Genomic DNA, 18989 nt, shown 5'->3' with positions numbered 1-18989 from the left:
GTCAGCGGTGTAGCAGCAAATTCTGGGCCCTGTACACTCTCAATGCCAGTGGGCCCCTATAAATGCCAGTAAATGAGGCACATGAGCAAAATGGGCCCTCTCCCTACTCGGGCCCTGGGCCCCCACTACTTCCCCTGTGTGCTGGGACCAGCCTCCCGTGACATGCAGTAATCACTCAGAGAACTCATGCCTATGTTGTCATACACCAGTTTCAAACCATGGTCAGTTATTCCAGCAAATAACACCACACTGAAACATGTGTGATGTTTACAGAGACAGTACAGTCAGAATCCAAGTACATGTGTTCAAGTGTAGAATACGTTTGTTCCGCGACTCATCGGGGATGTGTTGCAGGCTGTAGGTGGGAAGGCCCTTGCCTGGCTTTGGATTTGATGGAAAAGAAAATATTTAAATTACTCATGTGGGGAAACTCCAGGTGTTTATATAGAGTGTCAAATGTGAGAGTTGTAGTTCCCAGGTTCAAAGGGAAATTTTCAGTTAGAATAGCAGCATACATGTTCTTAAATAAAGGTCTAGCTTAATTAAATAATTTGTTGTGTCACCTTTTGTAATTGGGTTAAGCACACACACGCACACACACACACACACACACACACACACACACACACGAGCAGGTGGGATCGAGCCCCTGTTTCCCTCATTAAAGGAACATCCATCATTTTATTCACCCTCATTTTTACGAGGAAATTCTATTGAAGGTGCAAACCTCATAACATCTGGAGTTAGAGACACTGCTACAGCTAAACATCCTGAGCAACAGAACATTTAATAGGCTTCCTTGAAAACTTAAATGTAATAACCACTACCAAAGCTAAAGCCTATATTTTATTGAATTAACAAAAATCATTCCGTAATTAAGCAGTTGAAAATCACTTGCCAGTATCGGCAATTTAACTTTCATTTCATTTAGAGACATACACACAAACAGAGACAATCATATACAGAGAGAAAGACAGACAGACACACACACACACATACAGACACTCAGACAGACACAAAGAGTGATCATTTGCATTAGTGTAACAGAAAACACTCTGTTCTGTAATAAAACTGCGGGAACAGTCTGTAGTGGAATAGAGCAGAATGCCTGAAAATAGAAACCATATGTGTGTGTCATTTGTAATTTAAAAAACCTCCAAAGCAAAATAAAAAAAAAAAAAATATATATATATATATAAAATGTATTCGCTCATTAAATGATTATTAAATGTTGATAACACATACTTGAAAAGAATAATGTGCCTTTTTATTGCTACACAATAATATGAATTTATAGTGGCTAAACATTTAATAACTACAGTTAAAGACATGTTCCTTTTTTTACATTTTAACCTTAAAATTTTTTTTTTTATTATAGATATGTATTGGTGTAGCCTACCACCAATAGGAGGGTTTGATTCTACTCACTCCTCTCTTCCTGTTCCTCACCTGCACCAAGGCCCCAGAAACGTACCAGAAATGAAAGCCAGTATCTGATGGCTCACTCCTCAAACCCCAGGGAGTGAAAGTTCCCTTCACTTGAACGGTTGTTTTAGGTGGTTTGATGAGGTTGGTGATTCACTCCTGGTGGCTGGTCTGTTTCTCCTCCAGTGAGTCAGTCCCCTTCCTTACCCCCTACAAACACCAACAGTCCTTCTGTGTGGATGACTGTGTCAAGTCCATCGTACACTGAATCATGTGTGTGACTCTGTCAAGTTCGTCTTACTCTGAATCGTGAAATCAGTCCAGTTTCAGACAGGCTGAATGTGTTTAGGCTGCAACAGTACAGGAGCTGATTCCCTTTTAATACGTTGCACCTGTCCACCCTCTGATTATTTATCAGACAACACAAGTCCAGGAGATGTGACATTGATTAGCTGCAAATGATTCAAAGGGCAAATCGTCTAATTTGAATTGGGGATTTTATTTTGTTTTTGTTTGTTTGATTGTGTGTGTGTGTGTGTGTGTGTGTGTGTGTGTGTGTGTGTGTGTGTGTGTGTGTGTGTGTGTGTGTGTGTGTGTGTGTGTGTGTGTGTGTGTGACACCTGTGATGCTCGTGTTCCCCTGATCCATATAGCTGGTTTTTATTTCCCAGAAGTGCACGTGCTCAAACCTGTTCTACAGGAAGCACAAAGAAGCATAGGAAAGCATAGGAAACAAGGAAGCCAAGAAAAATGTATCATATCTAACTGAGAATGCTTGTTTGTTACTGACAAAAATGTCTGAGCAGTTATTAGCACATGTTGATAAAGAAAAAAAAGTTCATGAAACCACACAACCACAGGAAGCCCATGACATTCACTGTATCTAGCAGCGATGGGTCGCCTCCTGCAGGCAAGAGCAAAACATTGCAAAGCAAGAAAATATTAAAAATTAACATCATTATTACTATAACGAAAAATAACTGCATGCACAAGATATTATTTTTTTAAATAAATTTGTAGAATGTAGCTCTAGAATAGGCTTACCGTTAAGTAACTATTCAACCTGGTTTGAAAAAGGTCGTAAAGTCAGTAATTTTACGACACCAGCCTGAGCTCTGACGACATGCGTGACGGATTTCGGCAGTGAGAAGATGGCGGAGGAGGAACGGAATGCCAAGGCTGAGAAACTCAAGGAGAAGGCGAATAATTACTTTAAAGGTAAAGGCAAAAGAGGGGTCATTGAAAAGAATACATACGTTAAACCTTGTTTAGTTGTGTTGGCCGTTGCAGTACGATACCTGTATCGAGCACCAGGACACTACAGTTGGGTAGAATATTGAGTTAGCTCGCTAGATAGCCAGTCCATCTGAACTCCTGAAGCCGGTAGCTAGCTGGGTAGCTAATGGACTCCCTATTCGCAGCTAGTGGTTAGGGTTTAGGGTTTAGGGGTATGTTTTAGGGTTATAGGGCTTTATGCTTTTATTGTTTTAGGGTTATAGGGTTAGGGTTCTGCCTCTCACGCTTTCCCTTAGCAAGTTTGAGGTTCTCGTGGTGGATCACATGGCTGCTGTGGTGTGTCCCAGTACTACGGTTAGGGGTTAAGGATAGTGGTTTAGGGTTTAGGGATAGTGTTTAGGGTTAGTGGTTAGTTACGCTGTGGGTGATGAGCAGCTAGTGCCTGCTGTTATTAGCTAGCGAGGTCGATAGCAGTCTTCATGTTATTAGTCAAGTTAGTCGTGTTGTAGTCGTTTTAGACAATTGTTTGTGCTGTGAAACGAGCCTGTAGGTCGTTGAGGCAGCGCGGTGTGGATGGTGAGGTACGTGTTGGGTTGGTGAGGATGGTGAGGTTCGTGTTGGTGTGGGGTTGATGAGGATGGTGAGGTTGGTGTGGGGTTGGTGAAGATGGTGAGGTACATGTTGATGAGGTTGGTGTTGGGGAGGTTGGTGAGGTTTGTGTTGGTGTGGGGTTGATGAGGATGGTGATGTACGTGTTGGTGGGGTTGGTGAGGTTGGTGTGGGGTTGATGAGGATGGTGAGGTTGGTGTGGGGTTGGTGAAGATGGTGAGGTTTGTGTTGGTGTGGGGTTGGTGAGGATGGTGAGGTACGTGTTGGTGAGGTTGGTGTTGGGGAGGATGGTGAGGTTTGTGTTGGTGAGGATGATGAGGTACGTGATGGTGAGGTTGGTGTTGGGTTGGGAGGATGGTGAGGTTCGTGTTGGTGTGGGGTTGATGAGGATGGTGAGGTACGTGTTGGAGAGGTTGGTGTGGGGTTGGGGAGGATGGTGAGGTTCGTGTTGGTGTGGGGTTGATGAGGATGGTGAGGTACGTGTTGGTGAGGTTGGTGTGGGGTTGGGGAGGATGGTGAGGTTCGTGTTGGTGTGGGGTTGATGAGGATGGTGAGGTACGTGTTGGTGTGGGGTTGGTGAGGATGGTGAGGTACGTGTTGGTGAGGTTGGTGTTGGGTTGGTGAGGTTGGTGTTGGGTTGGTGAGGTTGGTGTTGGGGAGGATGGTGAGGTTCATGTTGGTGAGGATGATGAGGTACGTGATGGTGAGGTTGGTGTTGGGTTGGTGAGGATGGGGAGGTTTGTGTTGGTCAAGTTGGTGTGGGGTTGGTGATGTTCGTGTTTCTCTCACATCTGTAACTGAGTTTCAGTTAAAAATTAGCCATAGCACATTTTTTGTTTTCTAAAATAAAAAGTTCATGTAGAATTATTATTATTCTTAACAGTAATTGAAAATGTTTGTATTGTTAAATGCAGTTACCGCTGTAAAAATAAGTTATGTTATAAAGTTGAAAACCTTCACTGACATAAATCGTGTTCTTCGTTGAGAACAAAATGTTGCAGTGAAGGTCAGTGTAAACCAAAGTAATCAATCCACTGAGGACTGGATTAAAAAACACTACAAATCAAAAAGTAAGAATCAAAGTAAGAAATTGAAATCGTGCTGATCCTATTAGCTTGTATTTCATCACGGCAGCTCATAATGTGATTCAGTTGTGTGTATAGCTCCCAACTTCCTGTGTGCTCTCCTGATGAGGTGGTGAATGGTCTCCTGGGGGATCTCCTCCCATACCTGGATCAGGACACGACTGAGATCAGGTCTAGGCAGCGTGTACTGATCTTTTACACCTCCTAACTGGACAGACTGAGAACCCTGAGGTTTCATTGACGTTGCGTTATACTGTGATGATTAACTGTTACTTTAACATCTTTTTGGTCAGAGTATTTGGTGTTTTGGCCTTTTGTTGTTTCATGTTGCTTGTATGTTGGTTCATGTTGTTTGTTGTTTCATGTTCCACCTACAGAAATTCTCGAATTTTTCGTGTGAGGTTGGAAATAGTGTATAAAAAGATCAAAACGTTGTTAAAATTGTAGTTCACTAGCAAGTATAAATTGGTGCTTGCTGATTTTAGCATGCTGTCATAAAGCAATACTGTTGCACTAGTCTGACATAAGTCATGAGAACATTAGCATTCATATTTTTTCTTCCTTACAGTGCCTTTCTTTCTAAGCCTTACAGTACATTGGTTCAGAGGCAGTTGAATGCTGGTTACATTATACACCTTTCATCAAAATGGTCAATATTTACTCATAATATCGCTAGTGTTGTGGTTACACAATGCATCAGATGAAATCTGTACGTAAGGGTACAGGCGTTTTTTTTTTATCTCTTGGGAGTTTCTGTCCTGCTGAAATATTCTTATCTTCATTTCAGAAAAGGATTACGAGAATGCGATCCGGTATTACACAGAGGCCCTGGAGCTGAACCCTTCCAATGCCATCTACTTCAGCAACCGCAGCCTGGCGTACCTGCGCACAGAGTGCTATGGCTATGCTTTGGCAGACGCCACCCGTGCTCTGGAGATCGACAAGAACTACATCAAGGGCTACTACCGGCGGGCCACCTCCAACATGGCCCTGGGCAAGTTCAAGGCTGCCCTCAAAGATTATGAGACGGTAAGCCCTGTGTCTGCTTCAGCATGCGTTTAAACCTTATACATTATGTAGCATTATCTCCCGGGACTACTTGTAGTTACAAGTACAAGCATCTTTAAATGGTTTTGATTCAATTAGCAGGTTGTTGGTAATCAATGTATCAATGTGATATGGGTACAACCCTGAATATATTTCTAGGTGATGCGGTGTGGACTTTAGAGAGATGATAATGTGTGAAACAGTAAGGATTGGAAAGGGTTGGTCTTCAAAAAAACACCTGTTGGTTAGGGTTAGGGGTTAAGGATTAAGGTTAGGGGTTAAGGATTAAGGTTAGGGGTTAAGGATTAAGGTTAGGGGTTAAGGATTAAGGTTATAGGGGTTAAGGATTAAGGTTAGGGGTTAAGGGATTAGGGTTATAGGGGTTAAGGATTAAGGTTAGGGGTTAAGGGATTAGGGTTATAGGGGTTAAGGATTAAGGTTAACCCAACCCAACCCTAGCTTCTGCCTTGAAACCTACCACCAAAAGACAGAATGGCAGAACTCCATAGGCCCCTAAAACAACCTTAATTTCTTGCACAGTTTGCAGTTATGAAAAGCTGCCACCATAAACACTTATTCATTTAAGTGTTTAAAATGTATTTGTGATCAAACACTAAGATGTTCAGCCCCGGTCTGCTGGCACACTGTATGGAGTTAAATGGACTGGATTGTGTTTTGTCCTCCTCTGTGATGTGAACAGGTAGTGAGGGTGCGTCCCAATGACAAGGACGCCAAGATGAAGTATCAGGAGTGCAACAAAATTGTCAAGCAGAAGGCCTTCGAGAGAGCCATCGCCAGCGACGAGCTGAAAAGATCCGTCGTGGATTCTTTAGACATCGAGAACATGAGTGAGTGTACAATGCAGTGGTGGCACACAAGCGCTGCATTAGAGAGTATCCTTTTTTTGTTTTGGACAATATACAAGACACATATAAACTTTCTTTACTGAGTTGAATAACTGAAATCTCCCCCCCATCAGCAATTGAGGATGACTACACTGGCCCCAAACTAGAGGATGGTAAAGTAACACTGAAGTTCATGAAGGAGCTGATGGACTGGTTCAAGGACCAGAAGAAACTGCACAGAAAGTGTGCTTATCAGGTAAGGTTTAGGGCTAGGGTTAGACTGGTTAGACTGGTAACCCTAGGGCTAGACTGGTAACCCTAGGGTTAGGGTTAGACTGGTAACCCTAGGGTTAGACTGGTTAAACTAACCCTAGCTCTGACTGGTCATTGCTTCCCTTTCAGACTCTTTAAATCTTTCACTGGTTAGGGCTGCATTCTCACATAATGTCCTTTTCAGATGCTGGTTGAAGTAAAAGAGCTTTTATCCAAACTCCCAAGCCTTGTTGAAATTACTTTAAAAGAGGTAAGAGACCAGAGTTGGATGTTTTTGTTTGTTTGTTTTTCTTCTTCAAGTAAATCAGATGTTTGATCTCTGTTTGTGCTATATTTCCAGACAGAGAAAATGACTATTTGTGGAGACACACATGGCCAATACTATGACCTTCTAAACATTTTTGAGTTGAATGGTTTGCCATCGCAGACAAATCCATATGTATCCTTTCTGTAACTGTGGAATGTTACTGCCTGAAAAGGTTAGGATTAGTATTTAAAACTCAGCAAGAAACTGTTACACTTTTTTTTAAGACCTCTGTTGGTTTTAAAAGTTTAAAAGGTTTTTTGAACAGCTTGTTGGGGCAGATGCTGTAAGATTTAGAAAGAATGTCCATGAACCCTGACGATGCACTAAACACGAGAGGTTTGTCTTCAGAAATGATACCTAAATCACATGAACATATCTTCTGCGTTCGGACCCTCATTCTTGCTCTCTGTGGGTGTTGAGCTCAAGCCTGCCATTGTGTACATGACCCTTGACCTCACCCTAAAGCTTTTCAACGGGGACTTTGTAGACCGTGGCTCTTTTTCAGTGGAAGTGATTCTCACGCTCTTTGGCTTCAAGCTGCTGTACCCAGACAACTTCCATCTACTGAGGGGTGAGCACAGCATTCAGGGTCGCACCCCGGCACTACACACACACACACACACGGCCCTCTCAGACCAGAGAGTAAGTTCCCACTTTTAACCCCCAGGTAACCACGAGACTGACAATATGAATCAGATGTATGGTTTTGAAGGCGAGGTCAAGGCCAAGTACACAGCACAGATGTTCCAGCTGTTCAGCGAGGTCTTCCAGTGGCTTCCGCTCACCCTGTGCATTAACAGCCAAGTGCTGGTGAGTGTGGCTCTGCTGCACATAACCCTAACCCCTACTCCCTAACCCCTAACCCTTTTCTATGATTAACTATTCCAGAGACCCTAACCCTAGAGATGCTATATTTTGTCCTGCAGTTGTTGCATTAGTACAGCAATACATGGATAAAACTACAGTAGGATATTATATAGGGTCTGGAAATGTTCTGGGCCTCTGCATGACATTGATGCACATCTACATCTGTATCTACATCTGTCTGCATTTCAGGTAATGCATGGTGGACTATTCAGTGAGGATGGTGTGACCTTAGATGATCTTAAGAAGATTGACAGAAACAGACAGCCTCCTGACTCGGGTAGGAAACCTCCCTACTTATGCAGAATAAAGTTGTATAAATTTTATTTGAAATTGTCTCCGGTGGAGGGGAAAAAAGAACTGAACCTTTAGTGACTAAATAATTACATGGGAGCTCCTTCCTCCACATTAACTCTTCACTCTCCCTATTTCATCTCTCCCCTTCTGTCTGGGTCATTTCCGCCTGCCCAGGACCCATGTGTGATCTCCTGTGGTCAGACCCTCAGCCCCAGGTTTGTGCCTCTGCAGTTAAGCCCGTGTTCGTTTTGTTTCTAAGTGAGCCAGTTATGAAGGAAGCGTTGCGAGTTTGAAAGAAAGTTAGATACATTTATTTTGTTGAACACAAACTGCATGAATTTAATGTAAGTGAATAGAACTTTGTAACTTTGGAATCCCTTTCCCTTCTCTTCTGACCATGTTTCCTTCTCTTCTGACCATGTTTCCTTCTCTTCTGACCATGTTTCCTTCTCTTCTGACCATGTTTCCTTCTCCTCTGACCTTGTTTCCCTCTCCTCTGACCTTGTTTCCCTCTCCTCTGACCTTGTTTCCTTCTCTTCTGACCTTGTTTCCTTCTCTTCTGACCTTGTTTCCCTCTCCTCTGACCTTGTTTCCTTCTCTTCTGACCTTGTTTCCCTCTCCTCTGACCTTGTTTCCCTCTCCTCTGACCTTGTTTCCCTCTCCTCTGACCTTGTTTCCCTCTCCTCTGACCTTGTTTCCTTCTCCTCTGACCATGTTTCCTTCTCTTCTGACCATGTTTCCTTCTCTTCTGACCTTGTTTCCCTCTCCTCTGACCTTGTTTCCTTCTCTTCTGACCTTGTTTCCCTCTCCTCTGACCTTGTTTCCTTCTCTTCTGACCATGTTTCCTTCTCTTCTGACCTTGTTTCCCTCTCCTCTGACCTTGTTTCCTTCTTCTCTCTTGACCGTGTTTCCTTGTATTTAAAGATTCTTGTATATTTCTCCTTTCTCTTGAGTCAATGGAGAATTAAGTGTTGAATGTTGAATATGTGGACTATGTTGAATAGGGGACTTCACAATAACCTGTTTCTGGCTTCTCAGGCTTTCGTTGCATTCTTGGTCATTGAATCAGTGTAGTAACCCTCTTGAATCTCCGTCAGAATGGCCGCTCTATCAGTAAGCGTGGCGTGAGCTGTCAGTTCGGGCCAGATGTCACCCAGCGCTTCCTGGAGCAGAACAAGCTTCAGTACATCGTACGCAGTCACGAGGTGAAAGCGGAGGGTTATGACATCACCCACTCAGGGAAGTGCATCACAGTGTTCTCAGCGCCCAACTACTGGTACGTCATGCTCCGTACGTCAGCATGATCATGCACGCCATTAGTAAACCGAAACGAACATTTCAAAACCGGCATGTTTAATAAAAAATTATTATATGAAATCGGACACGAGCACACAGATTATATCCTCTGTCTACCTTCTTTCTTTTCCTTATAGTGACCAGATGGGTAATAAAGGAGCTTATATTCATCTCAGGGGATCTGACCTCAAGCCTGAATTCCACCAGTTCACTGCTGTGGTCAGTATCTTCACTCTCTAGTAAATGCCTTTTTTGGAATATGGCTAATAGTATTTTCTAGCCATTCTTAGGGAATAATTTAAGTTTATTATATGTGTTGGGTGATTTGATGAGTTGTGGCCGAAGGTTTTGAGAATGGTACAAATTGTGGTTTTCACAAAGTTTGCTGCCTCACTTTTTATGGTTTTTTATTATTTTTTTATTACCTCTAGGTTGTAAAGAGTGATTAAATTAATTGCAGTTAATTGCAAAGTCATTCCCTTGTCACAAAAATTACTGCATTCCAGACAGCATTTTAGCCCTACTAAAGTCCCATCATCATTTGAGTGATTATCTCCTTAGCTCAACATAAGGTAAACAAGGACAAGACAGCTGTTCTGTCATGTTGACTAGAAGAGCAGACAGGTTGCTTTAAAAAGGTAGTGCTGCTTTTAAAAGATTTCTACTGTTAACCATGGTTACCTCCAAGGAAACATGTGCAGTCGTCTTTACATCCAAAGGGTTTCACAGCCGAGGACATTGCTGCTTGTGAGACAGCATCCCAATCAACCGTTTATGAAATCAACTAGAGCAGGGGTGCCCATTACGTCGATCACGAAGGAAGTGTCGGTCGATCGCGAAGGAATGCGGGTAGATCGCATGACATTAAAAAGTAGTGGATAAATGACAGGATATCGTCCATCTGCTCTGACGGTTGTATATATACACCGCCCCGGTAACAATTTATGTTCGCCCGCCCTCGTCAACAAATTACACTCGGGGCGATGTAGATCTTTCTGAATTGGTCATCTTATAAGTAGCTCGCAACCTGAAAATTTGTGGGCACCCCTGAACTAGAGGAGAGTGGTTCACGTTTTTAGGGCGCCCAAGAATGTCAAGCAAGCGTCAGGACCGTCTTATATAGAGGATGGAGCTACGATATGGGTTCACCACCAGTGCAGAGTTCAGGACTGGTAAGAAGGTAGGTGTGAGTGCATCTGAACACACAGTCAGACAAGGCTTTTGGAGGATGGGTTGGTGTCCAGAAGTACAGCAAAGAAGCCACTTGTCTCCAAGGAAAACATCAAGGACAACCTGACACTCTACATGAAGTTCAGGGACTGGACTGCAGAGAACTGGGGTGAAGTTATTCTCTCTGACGAAGCCCCTTCAGACGGTTTGAGATATCTGGATATCTTCATGTGTGAGGCTCTTCTCATCCAGGGGAGTGGGGTTCACTCAACATCTTCAACGCCTAATAACACTGAAAGAGCAACTTCTCCCAACGATCTAGGAGCAGTGTGTAGATGATCAATGGTTTATCCAGCATGATGGAGCACCATGTCACAAGACAAAGGTGATGACCAAGTGACTCTGTGAACAAAACGGTGAAATTTGGGTCGATGGACAGGAAACTCCCCAGATCTAAATCCCAGAACCTGTGGTCAGTCCTTAAAAGAGGGTGGACAAAAACCCAGAAACCGATCAACTCCAAGCACTGATTAGGCAACCATTACTCATGCCGAGGAGAATTGCAGAAGTCTTAAAGAAGGGTCAACACTGTAAATATTAATTCTTGTGGATATATTGGTCAATTAAAAAATGTGTGGCATGCTTATAATTGTACTTCATTATACCATATAAACATATGAACAAAAGGTTCTTTTGAACAAAAGGTTCTAAAACAAAATTGAGGTAGCAAGCTTTGTGAAAACCAAAATTTGAGCCATTCTCAAAAATGTTGGCCATGACTGTGCACATACATAAAGTTCACAGTATGATAAGATTATACTTATATGACCTGGCAATTGACCGTTTTACTTTTGTTAAGGCAAACGTGGATTATTAATGCTAATGTCTTTAAACAGTGTGGTTTCAGATATTTCCCTTAATTTCCAGTCTATAAAAAGTCCCATATGTGCACCATTACTGGCCATGATGGGTACAGTACTATACAAAATTGTGGCTACAAATCAGACTAATAACTGCGTGTTCTTCCTGTGTGTCTGCAGCCTCATCCTAACGTTAAGCCCATGGTCTACGCAAACTCTCTCCTGCAGTTGGGAATGATGTAGCGGCAGTGGATCTCCAGACTTTTCTCACACACCCTTCTCTTCAGACATGACACACACACACACACACACACTCACACTCACACACACACACTCTTCTCATTCCGGATTTGCATATGTGACTTGTCTCTTTCTCTTGGTCACACAAGCAGTATTTGGCCTATTGTGGCGAATACTCTCTGGTATTCTCAGAGAGCACTGTTTGAAAGAAAAAAAACAACAGGAATCTCCTGTTCATCACCTGCTTGCTCTTTGACAGGTTTCTGTCTCAGATTAAGCTCCCCAACCCGTCCCATAGAGCTGCTAGGGTTTTTAATTTATGAGCAGTTGATTCCTCATCTGTAAGACACAAGGAACCGGATGTACCAAAGACCTGGGGCCCTTTGTGCCAAACGTCTCTGAGAACGAGGATCGTAGTTTTGTGTTATTACGTTTGCCATCAGAATGACTCTTAACTGAGACGCTTGATGCTCTCGGGTCCTGTGAGTTGGAGAGGAGAGGCTGTCCCCCTGTAAACAGATCTGCTTTGTCCCCTAACATCCACCCCGGGGACCTTGGGTGGAAGTGGTGACGCTGTGTTTCTATGATACTGTAGCCATGACTTGAATCTGAGCTGCTTACATAGTCAGCCACTTCATGCGTCTATTAATGTCTTGTATTCACACTGTAGTCCTTCATATAAATGTAGTAAACTTGAACCATTGTACAGATTACATGCAATGTAACTGTATTCAAGGTGGATGAACTCCACCTTTGGTTAAATGGGGATGTTACAGTATTGTGAAGCGCAGTAGCTGATGGTAATGCTTCAACCTGTTGGCAGGTCTCACACACACGCTTCTATCGCAGCTCGCTTGACTGAAGTGTACTGGAGATGTGGACAGTACGCCCCCTGTATGTTTGTTTAGCTAAGGTCTCCATGTGAATTTGTGACAGAACATGGAATATGTTCAGAAACCCCCATCTCCCTCTCTTAAAATGCACAGCAGCCATACCCATATGCCCTTGATTTTTTTTAATGTTATATACACAAATGTGTATGTATATACAGTATATACTGTAACATTAAAATCCCTGTGTATGTTTGAGGATGAAGTTTAATGCTTGGCTGTCTCTTTTATTATTATTATTGCATCCTTTATAAGCTGAAAAATGTTTTTCAATATTGATATTTAAGAGAGGGATACGGGTACGGATTTGTTTTGAGACGGCGTACTTTTATTTTGAAAAAAAAATAGGTACCACTTTAATCGACAATCATTTACTTAGCAAGCTAGGTAGATACCTAGCAACAGAGGTTGGAATATATTTTTATAAGACAAATATGCCATATTAAAGTGTTTTGGCAAGTTAAGGTTAATTCTAACAGCATCTGTCTCAAAGGGATTATGCCGAAATACTGCACTGCACCGAATTGCAAAAATGGATCTAGTAGCACAAGAAACGTAAGGAAGAGCTTCTACAAGTAAGTACAATAATAGCAGCTAGCTTAGATAATTTTGCGAATTTACCAGCGAGTTTGTGTATGTACGTAAAGTTTCTCGAGCAAACAACACTTGTCTCTTGATATCTCAACTAGCTTAGCTATCATGTCTATTTAAACTATTCTATCTAGTTGTTGTACCAAAACCTTTATTTTTTGCTATGTGTTAACAAAAAAAATCTAATTAAAGACGCCTGATAAATTGGCCTAATGGAAGAAACGTAGTTTTGGCTCTTGTGCGAATAGACGACAGCTAGCTGGCTAACTTATCCTTTCAAACTATGTAAACAAACCGAAATAGCCTACTAAATACTGCATACTGAATACTGGTCCGCGTCGTAGTATGCAGTATGCACTGTGTGATAAACCCAAACCACAAAGACTCCGCCCCCACTGCACACGGGATGAATTGTGCTGGAATATCTGACGGACTTCAAACATTTATTTTGGTCGTATACTGATTTGGGGTCCCAATCAGTATGTCAGCAGAGCTGTCAAGTAACGAATTTACCTTACTTATTTTGGTTATCTAAACTTTTCTTGAGTAAATATTTTTCAGCCAACACAATGGCATTTTCCCCCTTACATTACTTTTACTTTTATACTTTAAGTAGTTTTAAAAACAGTATTACACTTAGTAAAAAGCTTGAGTTGATACTTTTTTGTATTTTTTTTAACTGCAGTATCTATAGCCTACTATCTATACAACCTGAGTAATGAATGTGAATACTTTTGACAACTTTGTTAGGTAGTATAAGGTAACATTATTCTAATATTCTAATTAATATGCACCTGTATAACAAGAATGTACATTGTGGTTTTATTCTTACAGAATTATGATGCATATACACAGGCATTTGGATTTTACAAGGTCCTTCAAAACTAAAAGTCTAACAATAACAGTGGAATCAATCATAAATTGTGCACGCAGCGCACAGCGAATAAACTTAACTGTTAGTTACAACAGGGAGTGTGGAGCAGTATATTGTATATGTAATATATATATAATTACATACACTATGGTACAATATGGTAAATCCACCCTAGAGTGAATTACTACACTGGGCCCTTGTTGGCTCATGTCATTACCTGCTCCCTCAGGTATCCACTTAACGATCCAGAGAGGTTAAAGCTGTGGCTACATAACATGGGCCGTGAAGACTGGACGCCATCTTGTCACCAGTACCTGTGCCACGAGCACTTTATGCCCTCGTGCTTTACCTCACGCTGGGGAATGCGTTACCTGGACAACAATGCCGTGCCAACCATCTTTGACCTGTCAGAGCACAACAAAGTAAGACAGCCTTAAGTCAGACATAAAGGGTTAAAAAAGAAAGGAACCTACCATACACACTCAAATCTGCTGAAGATACTTAGACTCTAAAATATATTAATGTGTTGTTTCTCAAGCTCTAAGCTTAAGTTTGTTCTATCAAAGACGAGATTAGTTCAGTTACAACACCAATAATGTTGAGACTCTTCCTGTATGATCTTAATTACAGATTATATTTCCTCTTAAAATTAATTCTAATAAAATTTACATTGACAGAAGAGGAAACATGCTGACCGTCTGGAGAGGAGAGCAAAACGACAACAAACTGCAACTCAGTCTGACGGAGATGCAGGTCCTGTGAAGCTGTACGCCATCACTGTGAAGTCATCAACGCCTTCTGAGTATCTGGAGCTCCCAGCTCTGAGTGGGACTGGGAATGAACAGTTAGTCCTGACCGCTGGCACTGAATCAGCAGGCACACTCCAACAAACAACCAGGGAGTTGGTGTGCTGCAGAGACGCAGAGCGAAAGGTGGTGGTGGTGTTTGATGATCCATCATCAGATGTTGGTGAAGTCTGCTTAGACACTGCAGCACATGTAATCATGGACACAGAGATAAGGGTGGACGAGCAGCCTCACAATCAGGAGGGTGGTGAGGTCCAGGAGGGTGACCAGGTCCAGGAGGGTGACCAGGTCCAGGAGGGTGGTAAGGTCCAGGAGAATGGTGAGGTCCAAGAGGGTGGTGAGGTCCAAGTTGTAGCCTATTTCGAGAGGATTCCCAGTATCCCTCCGCGTCTCAATTCCATGCCCGTGTGTGCTGTGCCTCCTGGTTTGTGCGACCGCCCCTCTCCTGTTTCTTTGGTCCTCACCCTTGAGAAGCTGGTGTCTGTGACTGTAGAAGGACTCAAGAACATCAAGGAGGCCCAGCAGGGCAGCCAGTCAGAGGAACACCGGTGAGGATTTAGTTGTCTGTAACCACTGCATTTGTAGATCTTTGACCTTTAAGAATACTCACTTGTATTGGTAGGATCTCTCATGTACAGTACCTTTATTGCAAAGTGGTCAGTAAGAAACGGTGCTGCCCATTGAGAGCATCAATAACAGGAATGGAAAAGGTCCTACATACGAAACCATTTCTTACAGTAGCTGCAGTGTTTTATCTCCTCTGCATGGCCCCCACCCCACTGCCCACAGATGCCACCCGAGCAGACTGAGTGAGGGGCAGCTGGGGGCGATAGTCTCTGAGCTGCAGAAGAGAGTGAAGGTTCTGCAGCAGAGGCACCGGCGACACCTGGACAAGCTGCTGGGGTTGGAGAGCGTGGCCGCCCAGCTCCAACAGAGCAACCTGCTCCTGGAGGAGCGCCTCCAGCTGATGGAGAAGGTACCGTGGGGCCAGAGCTCATCTACTGGCAGCACGTTCTGGGTGCTCTGCTGAGGCACCACAGTGGGTATTTCACCAAGCAAGATTTCCTAGTTTCCCTGACGTCCATGCTTAATAAAAACACAAACAACACAGGTCTGGAACATGAAGACTATGTTCGAAATAGCCTACGATATACAGGTTGTTTCATACGTATTGTAAAAATACAAATTAGGTTCCCTCTACCTGGCGTGAACTTACTCAAATACCTTTTGTTTTTTTCCCACCTCTAATATAATATGTCCCTACCAATAAACAATGGTCAGTTTACTGCAGTGATACCCAATTTATATGATTACAGTGTAATCATCTCTCTGTACTGGCATCCACCAGGGGTTTTTTTGTTTGTTTATTTTTACGTATTAGGTGTCGAAATGTTTCGTGTTAGACGACAGGATGCAGTACATCACGAAGATAGCTGTGTTCGCATTCTGAAATATTTGGCAGAAGTGGTATGTCATCTAAGAATCTTTTTACTGAAAAAATAGATTTTGGTTGCATTTGGGACCCAATAAGTACCCGAGTAGTAAAACTCAAATACTATGCCCAAATACTATGAGTCATATGTAGTATGGTTAGGGTTAGGCTAACCCTAGCCCAATAAGGATGCATAAGTACGATCATATTATATAGTATGAATAGTATAATATAATTGGCTATTTCGAACACAGCTGAAGTTTCATGGGGGGAAAGTGTTGTTTCAGGTTTTATTTGGCACGGTTGTCCAGATAGTTCTAAGCCTGTTTGGTGAAATACCTGTAAGAATATATCTGAGAGGTGCAATGCTAAATGGATGAATATAAATCAGGTGTTTTCAATCCTTGAAGGATGTGTGACTGCAGTTTTTCATCCCAATCCAGCCGGCGTGACACCTGATTCCACCAGCTTAATCAGTATTAGCCTTCAAACAGTCAATCGGTTTCTGCATTGCTGCATCAAGATGTGCAGATTTTTAGAGACACATCAGACTACTGCTGATGAAAATTGTGTGATTTCAAATGCCATTCTAGGGCTGTGTTTAGTCAGAATGTTTGATTTGTTTAGAGATCTTGGATTTATTTATTTCAGTTCCTTATCAGATCAAACTTGTTTGTTTAGACAAGGCTCTAAGAATCCATGCATGACCAAGTCTCCATGGAAATCATCTGGTCACTTCCAGACATAAGTGTAATGTTTTAAAATGTTACATTTTCTTATTTAAATTAATGGTTTGAATTTAATGGTGATATTGGTTGGATATTTATATATAATTTCTTTATTCAGTGTATTTTGGGATTTTTGGCCTTTATATTATGTTGAAAAGCGTGTTTGTGTGATTATGTTGTGTTTTATCTTCATTTTTGTCTCCTGTGACCTTTAGGCGTACTTGCAAACCAGTGCAGCTGTATCAGACACGGGCGAGACACTGGCCATAATTTACGAGGACACCACTTCATATCTATGGACTCAGACAGATGAGGAGAGATTGGACTAGTCAAAAATGGGTGTGTTCTGGGTCAGTGTGTCATATTCAAAGGCACAGATGAGGGGAGATCAGGGAGTCTCTATCGCTGTCATGAAGTCGTCAACCTCTGGAGCTCCACTTCTGAGGTGAAGCAGAACCTCTTCTCTACGTGTTTTAAAAAGTCTTCATTCACAGTGTTTGGATTTTGACAGTTTCTATTTATAAATGAAACCTGAAGTAAACGAGTGTTGCACTAAACCATTGGTGGTTTGTGAGCTGTTTTTTGATACATACTGTACAAACTTTGTGAATCCATTGACTGCGTATTATGAACCTTTTGTGATTTGGATTGGACATTCCAGTTAATTTGTTCTTATTATGTAACTTCATTCATTTTCATTTCGTACAGTTATGTTACAAATAGTCTTTGACACATCGATGAATAGTGTATATATATATATATATATATATATATATATATATATATATATACACACACACACATTCCACTTTCGTTTTTTGTGACATTTAACAGGAGTGAAATGAGTGCCCAAAATGAATCACTAGATGGCAGGGCTGAGTTATTAACATTATGAAAGACATAATGAACACTACAGCACAAGGGGTTGACAATAAAATAAACACTGAAATAGAATGACAGAAAAGGAATGCTGTAGTGGGTGATGAGCACAAAATATTGCATAATACACATCTTTAAAGCAAATAAAAACATTTTCCAGGTACAGATAAAACTATGAATCAGTTTTACATATTAGCAGTGCCAAAATAAAATATTGCAGTTAGTTCAGATCTGTGGAAAGAAACTGGTTCTTGAGATCATACGCCATGCAAGCAGCATTTTAACTTTACACATTTTTAGATTGTAGCTACAGAGAAACAAACCTAAGACCTGTTTTTAAAAAGATAAAATATAAACCTCCATAATGACTTTGGGTTTTTAATAAATGTTGCTATTTTGTTCTTGAAAGATAAAGTTATTGAGAGTAGAGAATTGTCTACTCATATGTATTCATAGCAACTGATTCGTTTTATTGTGACAAATAGTCAAAAACATACGTCAATTGCCTTACATACTCGGTTGGGAAACTTGAAAGGGTCTAACCACCACTGGCGGCTGGTGCAAAAAAAATTGAGGGGGGCGTAAACAAATTAAAAACAAATGATGGATCAGAACCGATATGAAATTGATCACTCATCAGGGCTCTGACGTTTTGATTTCGGTGCATAGTGAGATTTTGTGGGCAAAGGCAGGGGTGGTGTAGGTGGGGGTGTCGGAGCACAGGGGTGGAGGTAGCTTGTATGTGTGTGTGTGCGCCACCCAGGGTAGGTAGGGGGTAACTCGAGCATTGTAACTCTAACAGAGCTCTTCAAAGGGTGACTGTTTTCATTTGACCAGCTACAAAAGAAGGGAAATGTACCGTTTTTTCTCAACTTTACTGTCATGGTTGTACCAAGATATCTTAGGAGACCGCACACATACAATGCATGTATATGCTCCCCACCCTAAAGCCCCCGCACACAGTGAGCAACTAGCTGAGCAAACGGGCACACGTGGTAGAGACCAGAGATCTGAAAATAACTGTTGCACTCCAAGCTTATATGTCGCTTCTTCTCCCATCCACCTACTCTTTTAGTAATCTTCGCTTCCATAGATGTAGAAAACCATTTCATATCAAGTTGATATATCAGTATCAAGTTTATTACTAAGCAAAATATATTGTTGCCAAGTCTGCAGCTAAGCAAAGATGATTTTCAAAACACATCCCACAGATCCTTGAGAAAGCTGAGGCAAGCC

General features: G+C 41.9%; 2 protein-coding genes across 3 annotated transcripts; both read left to right on the top strand.

The window, feature by feature from the left end:
• Positions 1 to 2537: 2537 nt before the first annotated feature.
• Positions 2538 to 12654, top strand: ppp5c (protein phosphatase 5, catalytic subunit). The gene is made up of 13 exons (XM_076981407.1): positions 2538 to 2642; positions 5142 to 5383; positions 6102 to 6249; positions 6381 to 6502; positions 6704 to 6769; positions 6860 to 6958; positions 7292 to 7397; positions 7494 to 7636; positions 7883 to 7970; positions 8162 to 8202; positions 9085 to 9263; positions 9421 to 9502; positions 11494 to 12654. The coding sequence occupies exons 1-13, from the start codon at positions 2576 to 2578 to the stop codon at positions 11554 to 11556; spliced, it is 1446 nt and encodes a 481-aa protein (XP_076837522.1). The 5' UTR covers positions 2538 to 2575; the 3' UTR covers positions 11557 to 12654.
• Positions 12655 to 12784: 130 nt separating this feature from the next.
• Positions 12785 to 17431, top strand: LOC143482848 (uncharacterized). 2 transcript variants are annotated; one of them, XM_076981409.1, is made up of 5 exons: positions 12785 to 13018; positions 14138 to 14330; positions 14586 to 15262; positions 15504 to 15690; positions 17090 to 17431. In XM_076981409.1, exons 1-5 carry the CDS (start codon positions 12942 to 12944, stop codon positions 17201 to 17203), a joined length of 1248 nt encoding a protein of 415 aa, XP_076837524.1. In that variant the 5' UTR covers positions 12785 to 12941; the 3' UTR covers positions 17204 to 17431. The 2 variants fall into 2 exon arrangements, with proteins under 2 accessions (XP_076837524.1, XP_076837523.1); XM_076981408.1 differs by having other exon boundaries at positions 15462 to 15690.
• The last annotated feature ends 1558 nt before the right edge of the window (positions 17432 to 18989 follow it).

Source organism: Brachyhypopomus gauderio, chromosome 19, assembly GCF_052324685.1.
Source record: "Brachyhypopomus gauderio isolate BG-103 chromosome 19, BGAUD_0.2, whole genome shotgun sequence".
In the NCBI taxonomy this organism is placed as follows: Eukaryota; Metazoa; Chordata; class Actinopteri; order Gymnotiformes; family Hypopomidae; genus Brachyhypopomus; species Brachyhypopomus gauderio.
Note: the sequence above shows the minus strand (reverse complement) of the source record. Positions and strands in the feature narration are given on the sequence as shown.

Excerpts from the sequence above, each read along its gene's own strand:
- ppp5c (XM_076981407.1), top strand. The coding sequence starts at position 2,576 with ATGGCGGAGGAGGAACGGAATGCCAAGGCTGAGAAACTCAAGGAGAAG. Across the intron at positions 6,770-6,859 it reads TTGAAATTACTTTAAAAGAG|ACAGAGAAAATGACTATTTG; the intron begins GTAAGAGACCAG and ends CTATATTTCCAG. Across the intron at positions 9,503-11,493 it reads TCCACCAGTTCACTGCTGTG|CCTCATCCTAACGTTAAGCC; the intron begins GTCAGTATCTTC and ends GTGTGTCTGCAG.
- LOC143482848 (XM_076981408.1), top strand. The coding sequence starts at position 12,942 with ATGCCGAAATACTGCACTGCACCGAATTGCAAAAATGGATCTAGTAGC. Across the intron at positions 14,331-14,585 it reads ACCTGTCAGAGCACAACAAA|AAGAGGAAACATGCTGACCG; the intron begins GTAAGACAGCCT and ends TTACATTGACAG. Across the intron at positions 15,691-17,089 it reads GCCTCCAGCTGATGGAGAAG|GCGTACTTGCAAACCAGTGC; the intron begins GTACCGTGGGGC and ends TGTGACCTTTAG.